Raw genomic sequence first — 15,358 nt, 5'->3', positions numbered from 1 at the left:
CTTGCGCAGGGCAGGTAACGCAGAGCCCTTCTTCTGTACGCGCACGGGAAGCCAACGACAGCGCTCGGTCAAGGAAAGTCCACGCGGTGACACCTTTCGAAGCAAGAAGATACGTTCTTGGTGGGCAGGAGTTGCCCACCCTCAGAAACAAGAAAAATACAGGATTTGCCCAGAGCCAGGCAGCAGGTGAGCGGCAGGAGCAGGGGGAAAGCTCCGGACACCCGCTGCCCTGCGACACTGCCGACAGCCCCGCTGCCGGGGCGCAGCATCGCGCATCCCGCGTGTAAGGTGGGCGGGGGGGACGGACTCTCACTCCCAGGGAAGTTCAGCGACTGTGAAATTAGTAAATTACCCAGGCCCACCAAACTTAGAAAAACAATATAATCCTGGGGGTACTGAAATAATTAACTTGCTAATCAACTACACATTGGCTTTTTTTTTTTTAATTTGCAAACAGCGCTCTTTTTGTGCTATTTTGTTTCCATTTTCTGCTGTAGTTTTTTTTTCCCCATTTCAAGGGAAATACCGCTCAGGGAGCGCGGTATTTCGGGCAGCAAAGCCGGGGGGCCCAGGGCAGGGCCAAGTGGGGTGCGGGGCACGGGGAGAGGCTGCCCTAGTGCCCCAGTGACCCCAGCAAGAGCTGGGCGATGCTTTTGGGGAGGGGGAACCTCCCTGCGCTCTGGATCCGGCCACCAGCTCGCCGAGCTGCGGGGTTCCCGCGGATGTTTTGTGCTGGTTTTGTCTCCCGCTCTCGCCGCACCGTTGTTTGCTTTAAATCATGTCAAACGCGGAGGTTGTCAGACAAGACAATTAACATGGGGAAGGGGGAAAGTATTACCATCCATTATTTGCCATAACATGAATTTAAGCCGGGAAGTCAAATGATAAAATATGTGGTGAAAAGTGTCGGTGGTGGGAGTGCCTACATGAGTGATAGCCTTGGGCTCCCGAGCCTTGAACTTAACGTGCTAAGTAAATCCCTGAGGTCAAAAAGTATGAAAATTGTTGCAGCTTGGGGAGATATATTTTAACTTTGCAAAAGGTCCTTGCAAATCCGCTGCTGGGGTTCGGTGAGAGGCAGACGCAAGAGCAGCGAGCTGTGCCGGCAGCCGGCTGCCGCTCCGGAGCAAGCTGCTGGGGTCGGATCGACAACGGGGGGGTTGGTTTTGCTGTTTGGGGGGGGGGGGGGGGAATAAAAGGAAATGAAATTAAATAGAATAGAATAAAACAGAATAGAATAGATTAAAATAGAATAAAATAAAATAAAGTAAGGAGTGTGCTGGCAGGGGGTGATGGGTGCACGCAGGGCATTCTGTGGGGCAGGATGAGCCGGGAGCGCCCTGTGCCCCCGGGAACGGCTCCGGGGGCAGATAAAGGATCGAAACAGGCGCAGGGATCCCCCCCCCCCCCCAGCATCCCCCACCCCCCCGAGCCGGGGGTCCCTGCTCCGCCGCGCCTCCCCCCGCGGCTCTGCCCCTTTCAAACTCCTGCTCCCGAGGGAGCTGACCAGGCGGGTGAATTTATGGAGAGGGAGGTTTTAGCAGAAATCCCCCCGAGCCCCCCATCAGCCCTAAATCCCCAGCCCGCTCTCCCCGGGAGCCCTCCTGACACGGAGCATGCCAAAACAGCTCCGCTTTGCCTATGCATTAGCAATCCATTCTACCTTTCTGACATCTCTCACACATAAAACCGTAAGAGAGAAATAAAATATCTGTCTCTGGGCGAAAATAAAGCTTTGCCTCCCTCCTGATCTATAGGATATAAAATAAAGCCATGGCTTTGATAGTGGCTTTTCCTGATACCGGAGTTGCTTTTGCACACGCGGAGACAATGAAGATGGATGGGCCGGGGTGGCTGCATCCTCCCGGGGTTTGCTTCACCCTCTTTTTTTATAGTCGTCCCCCCTACCCCCCGCCACCTCTTTACTTTTCTTGCTTTTCTCTTTTATTCGTCTTTTCTCCGCCCTTTCTCTCCTCACCCACGCGAAGGATCCCGGGCAGCTGTCCCACACCCCGGTTCGCCCCTGCCCTGCCCCGCTCCCCCCGACCCACGCAGGGACCCGCTCCCGGGGGGGGGGGGCTCGGGGGTCCCTCCCGTGTCCCGCCCCCCCAACCCCCCTCCCCGGGGCCGCCCCGTCCGGGCGCTCTCGGGTCTCAGCCAAAAGCAGGGACGCGCACCTCGGTTTGTAATTATTTATTAACTCTGTTGGCTATAAACAATGCATGAGCTCGGAGCGTAAGCGACAACATTTAGCGACGTGGGAGGAAACCCGGCGTGGAAGGGGGAGAAAAATAAATAAAAACGGGAAAAAGCGAGCGGACCCGGGAGGGACGGAGCGGGACCGGGCGTGTTTATCCTCAGCATCGACCCCAGCGCGGCAGAACAAACCGGGAGCCTCTCATACATCATTTAAAGATTTTTTTTTTTTTTTAATTCCAATCTCCTTTTAAAGCAAACCTGGCGCGGTGCGCAGCGATGGATCCCGTCCAGCGGTGCGTTTATCGCGCGGGGGATGCTCCGCGGGCTGAGTTACCTCCTCACTTCAGGGTTTGCTTGGTGCGTTAGCCGCAGGCGGATTTAATCGGGCGGAGGGGCTCATCCTGCGGGGGAAAGTTGGGGGGGGGGAGAGGTGTGACCCCCAGCCCTCCCCGCGGGCTGTTCCCCTGCAGCCCTGGCCGGGAAAAAAAATAGAATAGAATAAAATAAAATAAAATATACTAAAATAGAATAGAGTAAAATAGACTAGAAAAGAATATAGTAAAATAAAATAAGATAAAATAAAATAAGATAAGATAAAATAAAATAAAATAAGATAAAATAAAATAAAGTAAACGAGGGAGGAAGGAAGGCGACGTCCGGGAGGAGCGGGCCCGGTGTTTGTACAGCACTGGTGTCCCGTAAAGGAGAGAGAAATCCCATTACCGAGCGCAGCGGTGTAGAAAGGCTGATGATAAACAGGGTGATGTTTAACTAAAAAGACGGGAACGACACCAATAAAATGCAAATTCCAGCTCGCCTGAAGGGGACTTTTTTTTTTCTTCTGTATTAGATTTAAAATAAATCTGAGTTTTAGTTCGGTTTGGGTTTTTTACTCTTTTAATTTCCCCCCCTTTTTTGTTTCAGCCCCGGCTCTGAAGCTCCCCGGGCTGCGGGTGGGCTCGGCCCCGTCGGGCCCGGGCGAATTGCAAAATATCATAAAAACCGAAAATAAAACAAACAAAAAAAAACCCAAACAAAACAAACAACCGCCACCCCAGCGGCGCGGCCCTGGGAGGGGGCGGCGGGCGGACTCGGGCACCCCACGGCCCCCATCTCCCGGGGGTGTCAGCCCCCCTCGGTCTGCGTTGCGACCCCCCGCAGTGGGGTTTCGGGGGGATTTGCCGGGGCGGGCGGGGACCCCGCCGGTAAATCAGCGCTGCCCGCCCCATCGCACCGGCTCCGCTCTCCCCCCGCAGCCCCGCGGGTTTTGGGGCGGGGGGGCTGGGGAGAACCAGATGCTTTCGCTAACGCCTGGGAAAGGGAGAAAAAAAAAAAATCGCTGTGAAAAACTGGTGTTTGATGGACAAGGGATGCTGATCGCCTTCCCCTCATCCATCCCCGCCAAGGCGTCACCGGGGGGAGCGGCCCCCGACGGCAGCCCCCGCAGCTGTCGCCTTCCCGGGCGGCGGAGCGGGGCCGCCCCGCATGAGAAGCGGCCCATATGCGGGGGGACCGGGCTGGGGGGGTGGGGGTGTGCCCCGGGCTCTATTGATCCCCGCAAACGGCGGCAGAGCGACCCGACAGCTGGGCGGGGAGGGGAGAGCCCGACGGGGCGGTGATGGCCGCGGCGCGGGGCACCGGGAGACCCAGGGGGTGGGGGACCAAATGGCGGACGCGGCCCCGGGGTTTTTAAACACCCGCAGGGGCCCGGGGACGGCCCCGCAAACTGTCCCGCCGGTTCTCCCGGCCCGGGTGAGCTCCGCGCCCCCCGCCCGCTCTGGCACCGCAGCGGGTTTTCCTGCCTTCGTTTTCCTTTTTATTTCCCAATTTCTCCCTCCTCTGTTTTCTTTTCTTTTTTTTTTTTTTTTTTTTCTTTCTTCCCTTCAAGGACGAGGAAAACCCGACGTGAAAGAGAGCGCAGAGAAACCGCGTCCCTGCCAACTGCCCCGGCCACCGCCCGGCGCCTGGGAGGGGAAAAAACAAATCCATTTTTATTTGCCAAAAATTAAAAAAAAAAAATTAAAAGTACCTCAGCGGCGGCCCTGGATCACGGCGCAGTGCCCGGTACTCGCCCGGCCCTTCCCGCACTTCTTCTCCCGGGAAAGGCGGAGCCGTGGCGGGCTTTTGGGGGGATTTTTTTGGTTATTTTTTTCCCCGGGACCCGCTGTTTAGGATGGGGAGAAGCCGTTCCAAACCGGGAACTCGTTTGACGCCGCATCCCAACCGGCCGCTCCGGTGACCGGCGGCGGGGCGGGACCGGGCCGCTGCGACCCCGCAACGGCTGCGCGACGCCACAGGGCTGCCAGACCCCGAGTGTCCCCACACCCCCTACACCCCACCGCGGACCCACGCACCTACCGGGCTGCGGCGCGATCCCGGGCCTCCGAGCAGGGCGCGCCTCGATCGGTCGGTCCGTCCCGGTGCGGGGCGGGTGCGGGCGGAGGCGGCCGGTGGCGCCCCCCGGGCCGCTCTATAAAGGGGGCGCGGACGCCCCGTCCGGTAGCGCGGTGGGCGCGGGAGGCGGAGGGTCGGGGGCGGGGGCTTGGGGGGGGGGGCCGGGAAGCGGCGGCGGCGGCGATTGGCCGGGCGGGGCGGTGACGTCTGCGCGCGGTGCATAAGGCGGCGGGCGCGGGGCTGCCGGGAACACGCGGGGCGCCCAGCGCGGCCGGGACGGCGCGGCCCGCGCCGCTCTCTGCGCTCCCGCCCCCCTCCGCCAACCGGCCCCGCGGAGGCGGAACGGAAACCCGGTAACGCCGGGCGATGCCTCGGCGGGAAAAGGCGGGCGGCCGGTAGCGCGCAGGGGCGAACCGGGCGCCGCGGTACCGGCCGAGACGTCGAGGGAGAGAGAGAGAGAGAAAGAGGGGGGCCGGAGCGAGAAGCCGCGGAGCGCCCCCCCCTCCCCCCTCCGCCTTCCCCCGCGGAAGGAGCGCGGCCCGCGCAGGGCCATGGCGCAGCCGGAGCCCTTCTGAGCGCGGCCGGGTCTGCACGTCTGCTCCGGTCGCTCGCTGTCGCCGTTCCTGAGCCTCCTGCGATGTCTCCGGGAAAAGCACTTTGACTCCTGACTGCTCTACCTCAGACCTGAGAACAAAACTCACCACGCTCGCTTTCTGGCGTTTTGGTTTTTGTTTTTAATTTTTTAATAATTTTATTTGTATGAGCGCCGATCTCCACAGCCGCCGCTGCGTTGCCGTTCCCGTTATTCTGCCCTCGCCGCCGCGGCTGGCAGCGGCCGCGACTCCGCGGCTGTGCCGAACCGCTGCTCTCCGCGGGTTCCTCCCGTCCATCCCTCCTAGGACACTCGAACGAAGATTTTTTTTTTTCTTCCTCCTTTTCTTTTTCTCCTCCTTCACTTCTTCAAGGCTTTTAAAACATATACACACACAAAAAAAAAAAAATCAAACCTACGCCGGTGTTGTCGTCTTTAAAAAAAAATATTGTTTTTTATTGTTTTTTTTTTCTGCTTGACATCTGGGAAACCAGTACCCCCCCGCTCTCAGAAATAACCAAAGACAATGGTTCACTGTGCAGGCTGCAAAAGGCCAATCTTGGACCGGTTTTTGTTGAATGTACTGGACAGGGCTTGGCATGTGAAGTGTGTTCAGTGCTGTGAATGTAAATGCAATTTGACAGAGAAATGCTTTTCGCGAGAAGGCAAGCTTTACTGCAAAAACGACTTCTTTCGGTAAGTACCGGCCCCCCGCCCGCAGCCGTAGCTCCTTCGCATCCGTTTTTCATCTCCCTTTTTTTTTCCCTCTCTTTTTTTTTTTTCTTTTCCCCAGCCGTTGTGACCCACAGACGCCTTTTCCCTCCCCGTGCGCTCCCGGGTCTGTCGTTATTTCTCCGGGGTGAGGGGGGTCAGGCGCGGGGAAGGGGCCGCCCCGCCGGATTCGTTGTTCCCAGCGCGACCGGATCCCGGTCCCTCCCGTCAAACCGGGCCCCGGCCGCCTCCCCGCACACCGGCACTGCCCCGGCCGGAGCCGAGCGCGGGGGGCGTCCCGAACCGGTACCGGCGGCTCCTCCGGCCGTGACCCGTTAATGACAGATGAGAATTCCTGCGTAACGTTTATTAGAGCGTCGTTAATCAGCGCGGAGGGGAAACCCTGGACAACGTAGCCCCGGCATTTAACTAATCCCGCAACAAAAAAAAAAAAAAAAAAAAAAAAAAAAAAAGGAAGGAAAAAAAGAAAAATAAAAAGCACTTCATCCTCTGGAAAAGCCCAGATCGAGTTGTTGTATTTTTTAATATACAATTTCAGGCATTCCCCCGTTAGAAAGGGGAACGCTGTGGAGGGATGTTCTCTTTGATTTATTTCGTATTTCATTTCGGACAGCCGAGCGGTGCAGCTCGCCCGTCGGGGCCGGGTCCCGCGGTTCGGGTGGGGGCTGCTCCCCGGTCCCCGGGACCCAGCCCGGCCCCTGACCGGCCCCCCCGGCCTCTCCCCGCAGGTGTTTCGGGACCAAGTGCGCGGGCTGTGCCCAGGGCATCTCCCCCAGCGACCTGGTCCGCAGGGCGCGGAGCAAAGTGTTCCACTTGAACTGTTTTACGTGTATGATGTGTAACAAGCAACTCTCCACCGGCGAGGAGCTCTACATCATAGACGAGAACAAGTTTGTCTGCAAAGAAGATTACCTAAACAACAGCAATACTGCCAAAGAAAACAGCCTGCATTCAGGTGAGGGAGCGCGGCCGCGCGGGGATGCGCTGGGCGCCGGCTCCTCGGCGGGGCCAGCGCCGGGCTCCTCTCCGCTCCCTTCTCCTCGCCTTCCTCCTCTCCGATCTTTTTCGTCTCTTCTCCTTTCCTTTTTTCGCTTCCTTCTTTTTCCTCTCCTCTCTTCTCTTTTCCTTTCTCCTCTCCTCTCCCTTCTTTTTTTTCTCTCCCTTCTTTCTTTCCTCTCCCTTCTTTCTTTCCTCTCCCTTCTTTCTTTCCTCTCCCTTCTTTCTTTCCTCTCCCTTCTTTCTTTCCTCTCCCTTCTTTCTTTCCTCTCCCTTCTTTCTTTCCTCTCCCTTCTTTCTTTCCTCTCCCTTCTTTTTTCCTCTCCTTTTTTTTTTCCGTCCTCTCCCTTTCTCCTTTCCTCTCCCTTCTTTTTTTTCAGTCCTCTCCCTTTCTCATTTCCTCTCCTTGTTCCTCCATCCTTTTCATTTCCCTTATTTCTCCTTTTTCCTCTTCCTCCTTTTTCCTCTCCTCTCCCCTCCTTTTTCCTCTCCCTTATTCCTTTCCTTTCCCATCTTTTTCCTCTCCCGTCTTTTTCCTCTCCTCTCCCTTTTCCCCCTCTCCCCCGGCTGTACCGCAGCCCATCCCCCGCCATCCCTATCCCCCCCCCGCGCTGACCGTGTCCCCCATTCTCTCGCCTAGCCACCACCGGCAGTGACCCCAGCCTGTCCCCCGACTCCCAAGACCCCTCCCAGGACGACGCCAAGGACTCGGAAAGCGCCAACGTCTCCGACAAAGAGACCGGCAGCAACGAGAACGACGACCAGAACCTGGGGGCCAAGCGGCGGGGACCCCGCACCACCATCAAAGCCAAACAGCTAGAGACTCTGAAAGCCGCCTTCGCGGCCACCCCCAAACCCACTCGCCACATCAGGGAGCAGCTGGCCCAGGAGACCGGGCTCAACATGCGGGTCATCCAGGTACTGCGGGATGCGGGGGCCGGGGAGGGGCCCGGGAGGAGCCCCTCCGCACCAAAACCCGCGCGGGGAGGCAGCCGAAATGTTACAGTGTCTGTGCATATATATTTATATATAAAAAAAATTATATATATTAAAAAAAAATACACGGCCCGGCAGCCCCCCCCCCCCGGCTCCCCCTGACCGGCAGGCGGGTTGCTTTTGGAAAGTCCTGAAGAAGCTAAAAATGATACCTGAATTATTAAAGGCGGTCTGGGAATTAAAAACCGTATCGGAATTAAAAACAGTATGAGGATTAAAAAAGGTCTGGGAATTAAAAACGGTCTGGGAATTAATAACCGCCCGTGCGCGGGGCTGATGGAGAAACAGAAACGGGAACGCGCCGGGGGCGAGGGGCCGTGAAAGAGGAGAGCCGCAGTGTGGGGGTAATTAGGAGTCAAATTGTCAGGGGAATAAGAATTAACTCCATCCGTCTGGACCTGCGGGGAGCGGGTCACGCGTGAGCTCGGCCCCGCGTGAGAGGAAGGGGAGCGGGGCCGCCCCCGCGGAGAGGGGGAACGAGGAGAGGAGGGGAGGGGAGGGAGGATCGTTCCCCCCGCGCGCGGGGAGGTGAGGGGGGCACCCACCCGTGACCGCATCTCCCGTGACCGCGGCCTCTCCCGCGCAGGTCTGGTTCCAGAACCGGCGCTCCAAGGAGCGGCGGATGAAGCAGCTGAGCGCGCTGGGCGCGCGCCGCCACGCCTTCTTCCGCAGCCCGCGCAGGATGCGGCCGCTCGTGGACCGGCTGGAGCCCGGCGAGCTCATCCCCAACGGGCCCTTCTCCTTCTACGGAGGTGGGTAACCCCCTCCCGTCACTCCCCCCCCCGCACCCCGGGAACGCCACCCCCCCTTCCCTTGCCCCTCGGAGGGTCGTGCCCCTGCACCCCGGGGGCTGCTGGACCCCCACACCGCGGGGTTTTTTTTGGAGACCAGGGTAGTTTCATGTTGGTGGCCCCGCTGCTGGCTGGGGGGCTCTGCTGGGAGGGGTTTCCTGGGTCTCAGCCCAGCCGTGGGCGCATTTCCCCCTTGGCTCAGCCGTTTCGAGCCCCCCGTGCCGGTAAGGCCTGCTCTCGTGTCTCTCCCGCTTCGCCCGTGCCTTACCTTCGCTCCATCTCTCCTTGCCCACCAGATTATCAGAGCGAGTATTACGGCCCTGGCAGCAATTACGATTTCTTCCCGCAAGGACCTCCGTCATCCCAAGCTCAGACGCCCGTGGATCTCCCCTTCGTGCCCTCCTCGGGGCCGTCGGGCACCCCGCTGGGGGCCATGGACCACCCCCTGCCCGGACATCACCCCTCCAGCGAGGCCCAGCGCTTCACCGACATCATGTCGCATCCCCCCGGAGACTCGCCCAGCCCCGAACCCAACCTGCCCGGGTCCTTGCACTCCATGTCGGCGGAAGTGTTTGGCCCCAGTCCTCCGTTTTCTTCGATATCCGTCAACGGTGGTGCTAACTACGGCAATCACTTGTCACATCCACCAGAAATGAATGAAGCGGCTGTGTGGTAGCTTTAAAAACAAACTGGGTCTAAGTAAGTGACGATCCTCTAGTCTGCTTATTGTTACGGTGTACAGAAACGAATAAATAGAGCACCTCTCCTGCCCTAAGACAGTGTGACCTTGGGAACGAACTGAACCCGAATCGCTCCAAGGCAAGCTTTGCGCTAGACCAGGACAATCTTCGTGTTACGGTTGTATCAGACGAGCAAGGGGACTTTTTTTTTTTGTACCGTTGACAAAAGAAACTGGTGAAGCTGTACAGTAAAGTGCTGCCATACCGTAGGATGGCGTAAGTTGGGTCACCCTGTTGGATGTCATCCTAAGAGCCACAATCCTTAGAAACTTCTCATTTAAAAAAAAAAAAAAAAAAAAAAAGAAAAAAGAGAGAGAGAATAATTGAATGAAGGAAAGGTCAAAGAAAAGGGGGAAAAAAAAGCGTCAAGAACTCTAGCGTTCCCGGTTCAGGATGGTTCTGGCGTTATGAATTTGTTTGTTAATTTTTGTCTCTCAGAAAGTTCGACAGCAAGGAACTCTTTTTAGCTTCAGCCATTTCAGCCTGCTGACTATCAGGTGGGACAACTTTCTTTTTTCCTTTGTTTTTGTTTTGTTTGCCAAAATAGCGAATACTAAATGGTAAGCCCTCAGCACCAACTCTTCTACCTTCACAAAGCTACTCGTACAAAACCTCCTCCTCATAGCAAAGGTCGCCACCCAGACCTCTAGCGAGAGTGACTTGAAAAAAAACAAACAAACAAAAAGTATTCTACCTTCACAGAGAGAAAAGCTAAACAAAAAGACTCTATTGAACTAAAAGCAGTCAACTGTTTACGTCTAATGTTAAATTCAGGAGCTCGATGTTTTACTAATAAATCCTGTTTTAGAACCTCTTGTTCAAAAGCAAAATATTTTGAGCAGCCAACCAAAATAGTTCCTTTTCTTTTCTGTAGGTGTTCTAACAGATTGCAGGGCTTGTGGTTCACTGTGCTAGTTTGTAAAAGGTGTTGTTTACAGAAGGCAAAGAAAAAAAAAAATAAACCCACGAAACCCAGACAGTTGCCAAATAAAGTAAATATATAGCACAAATACTGTAAGGTGCTTTGCACCAGCAACCCCAGAAGGTGTTTCAATGTGTTACAAGGTTAAACAGACAAACAGACAAGCAAACATCTTTGCTAATTTTTAGTCCTGTTGAACATTCATGGAATTGTTAATATGACTTATATAGACCCACACAGGTTTTATTTTTGTGTCTTTAAAATGAAAGTCCAAAATATTTAAATTTTATGGTCAAATATGCAGTCAACAGCTGCTACTTTTTTCTTTATATATTAAATTTCTCATATGTCTTTTATTGTTCTAATAAACCTAAGCTTGTGTGACCTCCAGTGCATATTAGACCATTCACTGTATGAAAGAAAACATGTTGGATAAAATTTGTGCGTTTTTAATAAAATTAGAAAATCTGATGTTTAGATAACTTGTGTTTCATTTGATGTTTTGAGCAATTTTTAGATGGATTCTCTTTAGAATAGCCCTGAGAAGGGACGATCGGCTCGCTGCTGACCCTGCGTAGCACTCTCGCTTTGGCAGGAGGCTCGGACCCTGGTGCCGACGCACGCAGCGGCCGCTCCAGCCGTTCTTCCCGTCGGCAGCCTCGGCGGTTGAAGTGCCGGTGATAGGTTAGGCTGTACCTTAAATTGCAAAATTGGAAACTAAGCAAATGGTCAGCTCCATTAACCTATTCGTGGTCTATGCTGAGAGAAAACGTGTTCAAAATGCTTATTTTTATGCATAGAAAATGTATTGTGAGTGTAAAAAACGTGCAAAGATACAGTTTTTAATTGACCCATTTTTAGTGAAATTAATTCTCCAAAGGTAATTTTTCTTTTCTTTTTTTTTTTTTTTTTCCTAATTGGATGGGTTTCAACACAGCGTAACCTCAATGCCATGAAAGTGATTTTCATCCCTTTGTAGAGCTGATAGCAAGCCAATTGTTTGATAGCGTTTGGTATATGCGAAGTTCTCCGAAGGGCGGTGGGGGAGAATATTTTGCTTTGCACTTAGATACGTACTAATTTTCTTGGAGAAAAATGAAACGAAACAAAACAAAACATGCTGGAACCTTGTGAAATGACAGATTTAATGTTTGAATTACAAATGATGGCAGAATCCCAGATATTCAGTTCTCCAAAAGCAAGTGTCTCCCTGATTCCCAGAGGACTTTGACCCGTGTTAGCCACAAAGGATTGGGTTCGGTTCTGAGCAGTCGCTGGTTTAAACGTTTTCCACCTGCTGAGCTAATAGAACGCGATGAGCTATAATTGCCTATTTTCCTTGATCTCTTAACTAATCGTCACTCTGGCTTCTTTTTTTTTTATTTCGCGTAGACACAGAAATTTACACTGAAACACAGACTTCTTCTTCCCCGGTGATTCAATTATTTATTTCTTTGGACTGAGAGGGGGGAAAAAAAAATCAAAATGCTTTAAAGTTGGATGATTTGTAATTTTCAATGGTGATTTTTGATTTTGTTCACAGCCTCGTTTCTCTGCTCAGCAGAGAGGCCACCTAGATGAAGCAATAGTTCACTTTAAACACAAAATGTCTTATATAATAATATAAAGATAAAAACTATCTGCAAGGGAACTGTTAGTGTTTCTAAAAAAAAAAAATTCATGCTTTATTAAATACAGGGGAGACTTCTTAAACTCACGGGCTCCGTGTCTAACTCATTTGTTTGTCTTTTGTATCCTTGCTGTGGTTTGTTGCTCTGTTTTGCATTTATATAAGCCAAGTAACGGGCGATCTATTTATTACAAACTTTTCCTTGGCTGCGCAAGTGCTAGTGATAAATCCCGCTGTTCGCGCTTCTGCTCTGTGCTGCTGGTTATTGCTGGATCAATTATTTTGGAGGAGAATTTCACCAAGGCTTAATTTGTAGAAAATATGTTTGGCGAGTGTTTTTTTTTTTTTTCCCATTTTTCTTTCTTTTTTTTTTTTTTTTTCCCCTCTTTGTAACAAGGTGCTTGTACGGTTTACTCCCTGTTAATTTAGGCAGCGATGTGATACGGTTCAGTTTTGGTCAGCGGTTTATAAAAAGGAGGGAGAAGAGCCTGTATTTTTCCGAAGCTCCTGTCCCTTCCGTAGGGCTTTGCCCATCTTCGGAGGGGAGCCCGGGAGGCGTTCCCATGCCGAAGGCCGAGCGCATCCCTCGGTGCTTCCCGGGACCCGCTCTGGAGGCCCCAGCGCTTTGTGGATTTGAATTCTGTGCTCCTCAGAGCCAGCTCGGTTTTTCTGAAGACCCTAATCCGGCAACAATTGCCCAGTCAAAACTCCTTTTGAAATCATTGTGACGTCGGGTTCTTGTAAGCCCTTGTTTACAAGAGCGTTTCCATTGACTTCGGGAGCGTTACTGGGGTGAATAGAGGTCTGCAGGAGAAAGGCCACCAAAATCCGCGCTGCTTGGACGGCTGGTACGTGCGCGCGTTAATTTTTTTCACAGCGGAACCGCGGGCGTGACATGTATGCAACTACACGTATGTGCGATGTCATTTCAAACGTGTTTTTAGAAGTAATTACTCTCTTTTGATCTTTTTCTTCCCTGGGCGCTGCTGGTTGCCGTGCCCTTCCCCTCGGTGCTGTGTCCCGGCGGAAGGGGCAGCCCGGCGCTGTTGGACCCCGCACCGGCCCACGGCCGCTCGCCCCGTTTGGGATGGCGCCCGTGGCGTTGGCGGGGCGAGCGGTGCGTGGAGGGAGGCCCAGCGGTTGGCGGTGCGAGACTGAAGCCGTGCACAAACCCCGCGTGTAGGAGCATTTGCCGTTGACTAGGAGAGAGGTGCAAGGCAAATACTGTAAGTATTTTCCATATTGAGCTAATTTACGGGAGGGAGATGTTCTGAGGGTTAGTCAACGAGTCTTTAGAGTTTCCAGCACCCAAACCACTCTGCTTTTGGCCCAAACCGGTGGCGCGGCCTGTGCCCCCGCGCGTCGCTGCGTGGTGCTCCTCACTGCCCTGTCCCTTCGTCTCCGGTCCCTGCTGGTCTCCCTTTCCTCGGGGAGCGGCAGGGGATTTGCCAGGATCTGCATCCCAGGAGTAAGCGTGTACTTAAACGACGGTTTGTTGACCAATTATGTATGTTATTTTAACACGTATATGCGTGCATACCTAGATGCCGAGCGATGGGTACACGATAAAAATCCATAAATAAATGTAATTTTAGAGTATCGGTGGTGATCTACATACTTTTGCCACCCTAGGAAGTGGCAGACACTGCAGCGTCCTCCCAGGAGCAGTTCCTTTTGCCAGAGTCTGGATTTTTTCCCTGCACGTGTGTTGTATTTAAGCTTTGCATGTTCTTACGTTATTAAATACGAGCAATTGCAGTCTCCATTCCTGTTACTGCCCCCAGTAGATAAAGTCACGTATATTAAGATTAAGTGATTGACACATATCCTTAAACGCTGCCGAGCTGGGAACGGGGAACTGCGATGCTGGAGCAGGTTCTGGAAAGCCTTTTATTGGTGTCTGTCAGGGCAGCGGGGTGCTCAGCGTTCCTCGTGCCAATAAAATATCCACGAAGTTATAAATGAGGTGAATGGGGCCATTAAAAATATATATTTTAATTATAAATCCTTCTGGGGTTGCTGTCTTCTGTTGCTTTTTCAATAGTGTTTGTGGTGCTTTTTGCTGCAGCCCGTGGGGTCACGCTTAGAAAGAGTTTGTTGTTGTCTGGAGAGTTTTTCATTCTCTAAAAGCAGAAATTGAAGAGTTAACATGGCCTTACAGTTAGCTGACCTTCAGACTGCCAAACCCCTGGATCTGGGATTGCGGTGACGGGAGCGGCGCGGGCGCGTTCCTGCGCTGCGTTTGCCGTTGGCGCGTGGGAAGGCTGAGGGTGATGCGGGCGGCTGTTGGTTCTGCACATCGCGGTCTGGTCCCCGGAGAATCCCGCTGGCCCTGGGTATCACCCTCCTCGGGGATGCGCAACTGATCCTCTGAACTCTTCTGTTCCAGGCTGTCCTCAAATTCAGGGATAGCTCCGCTCTGATGGCATTGGGTGCACCGTTTAGAGATAATTAGATTTTTAATTTTTTTTTTCTTCCCTGATTGCTTTTACACAAGCTCGCTTCCTGCAGAGCCTGACCCTTCAGAGAGGCCGGCGGCACGCGCGTGGTTTGGAATGCCATCCTTAGCACCGCTCCCGCAGGAGGCCCGCGTTCGCAGGACGGGTCTGGTGTGGTTTTGTTGGAAGGTCTCCTCGTGGCGCGAGAAGCGTCGTGCAGCACCGGCTGCAAACGCGAGCCGGGAAACACGGCCTGCGCGGCGCGGGAGCGAGAGGCGTGCCGAGGCGTCGCGGGGAACGGCCGGGAGCGCAGCTGAGGGCAGGGGCTGCCGAGCGTGGCGGGGCCGAGCGTCCCCAGAGCGGCCACGTGCTGGTGCGGCTGTGCACGGAGGGTGCACATGGGGAGATCTTTTTGTGGGTGAAAAATTAGATTTTTTTTTTTTTTCTCCATCTAGTAAAAGGTTTTCTTCTAGTTTTTCAATTGTCTCCGGATGGCCTTAAAATTCTTGTCAGCTGGAAGCATCTCTAGGCTGTGCATCTAGCCAGGCACTCGGTACTCATCGTATTTTTAGAAGTGAGAACAATTACATTGATTACGTCTTTAGAACAGTTGTGTTTTTTGAATGAGTGATGGGTGAGGAATATCAAAAATACTCAAGTAAATAAAAACACGGAAGAAAAATGGTAATAAATATTTATAAGGAGTGTGGGTTTTTATGTACCTAATCTAAATTTCCTGTTATGTAATTTCTTTTAGTGGATATGTTTTACGTGTGCTCTTTGCCTCTTCTCCACAATTTCTTTTCTCTTCTTTTTTCTCTTTTTGGCTGACAAATTGTGTTGCTGATTTAAAAAGAAAATCTCAAAATGAAATAGCACGACTGAAATGAAAAGGGTTGGTTTGGGAAATTACATTGGCTAGCCAAAG

General features: G+C 53.1%; 1 protein-coding gene across 1 annotated transcript; it reads left to right on the top strand.

Annotated features, from left to right (window-relative positions):
- Window positions 1–5,711: 5,711 nt before the first annotated feature.
- On the top strand, window positions 5,712–9,376 carry LHX1 (LIM homeobox 1). Its single transcript, XM_086763143.1, has 5 exons — window positions 5,712–5,881; window positions 6,646–6,872; window positions 7,554–7,831; window positions 8,496–8,661; window positions 8,997–9,376. Exons 1-5 carry the CDS (start codon window positions 5,712–5,714, stop codon window positions 9,374–9,376), a joined length of 1,221 nt encoding a protein of 406 aa, XP_086619269.1.
- Window positions 9,377–15,358: the final 5,982 nt, after the last annotated feature.

The sequence above is a fragment of the Chlamydotis macqueenii genome, chromosome 19 (genome assembly GCF_036417535.1).
Source record: "Chlamydotis macqueenii isolate bChlMac1 chromosome 19, bChlMac1.mat, whole genome shotgun sequence".
NCBI classification, from domain to species: Eukaryota; Metazoa; Chordata; class Aves; order Otidiformes; family Otididae; genus Chlamydotis; species Chlamydotis macqueenii.
Note: the sequence above shows the minus strand (reverse complement) of the source record. Positions and strands in the feature narration are given on the sequence as shown.

Bases quoted from the DNA above. Each gene is read 5' to 3' on its own strand.
- LHX1 (XM_086763143.1), top strand. From the start codon at position 5,712: ATGGTTCACTGTGCAGGCTGCAAAAGGCCAATCTTGGACCGGTTTTTG. The intron at 6,873-7,553 runs GTGAGGGAGCGC...TCTCTCGCCTAG, and splicing joins AGAAAACAGCCTGCATTCAG to CCACCACCGGCAGTGACCCC. The intron at 7,832-8,495 runs GTACTGCGGGAT...TCTCCCGCGCAG, and splicing joins TCAACATGCGGGTCATCCAG to GTCTGGTTCCAGAACCGGCG.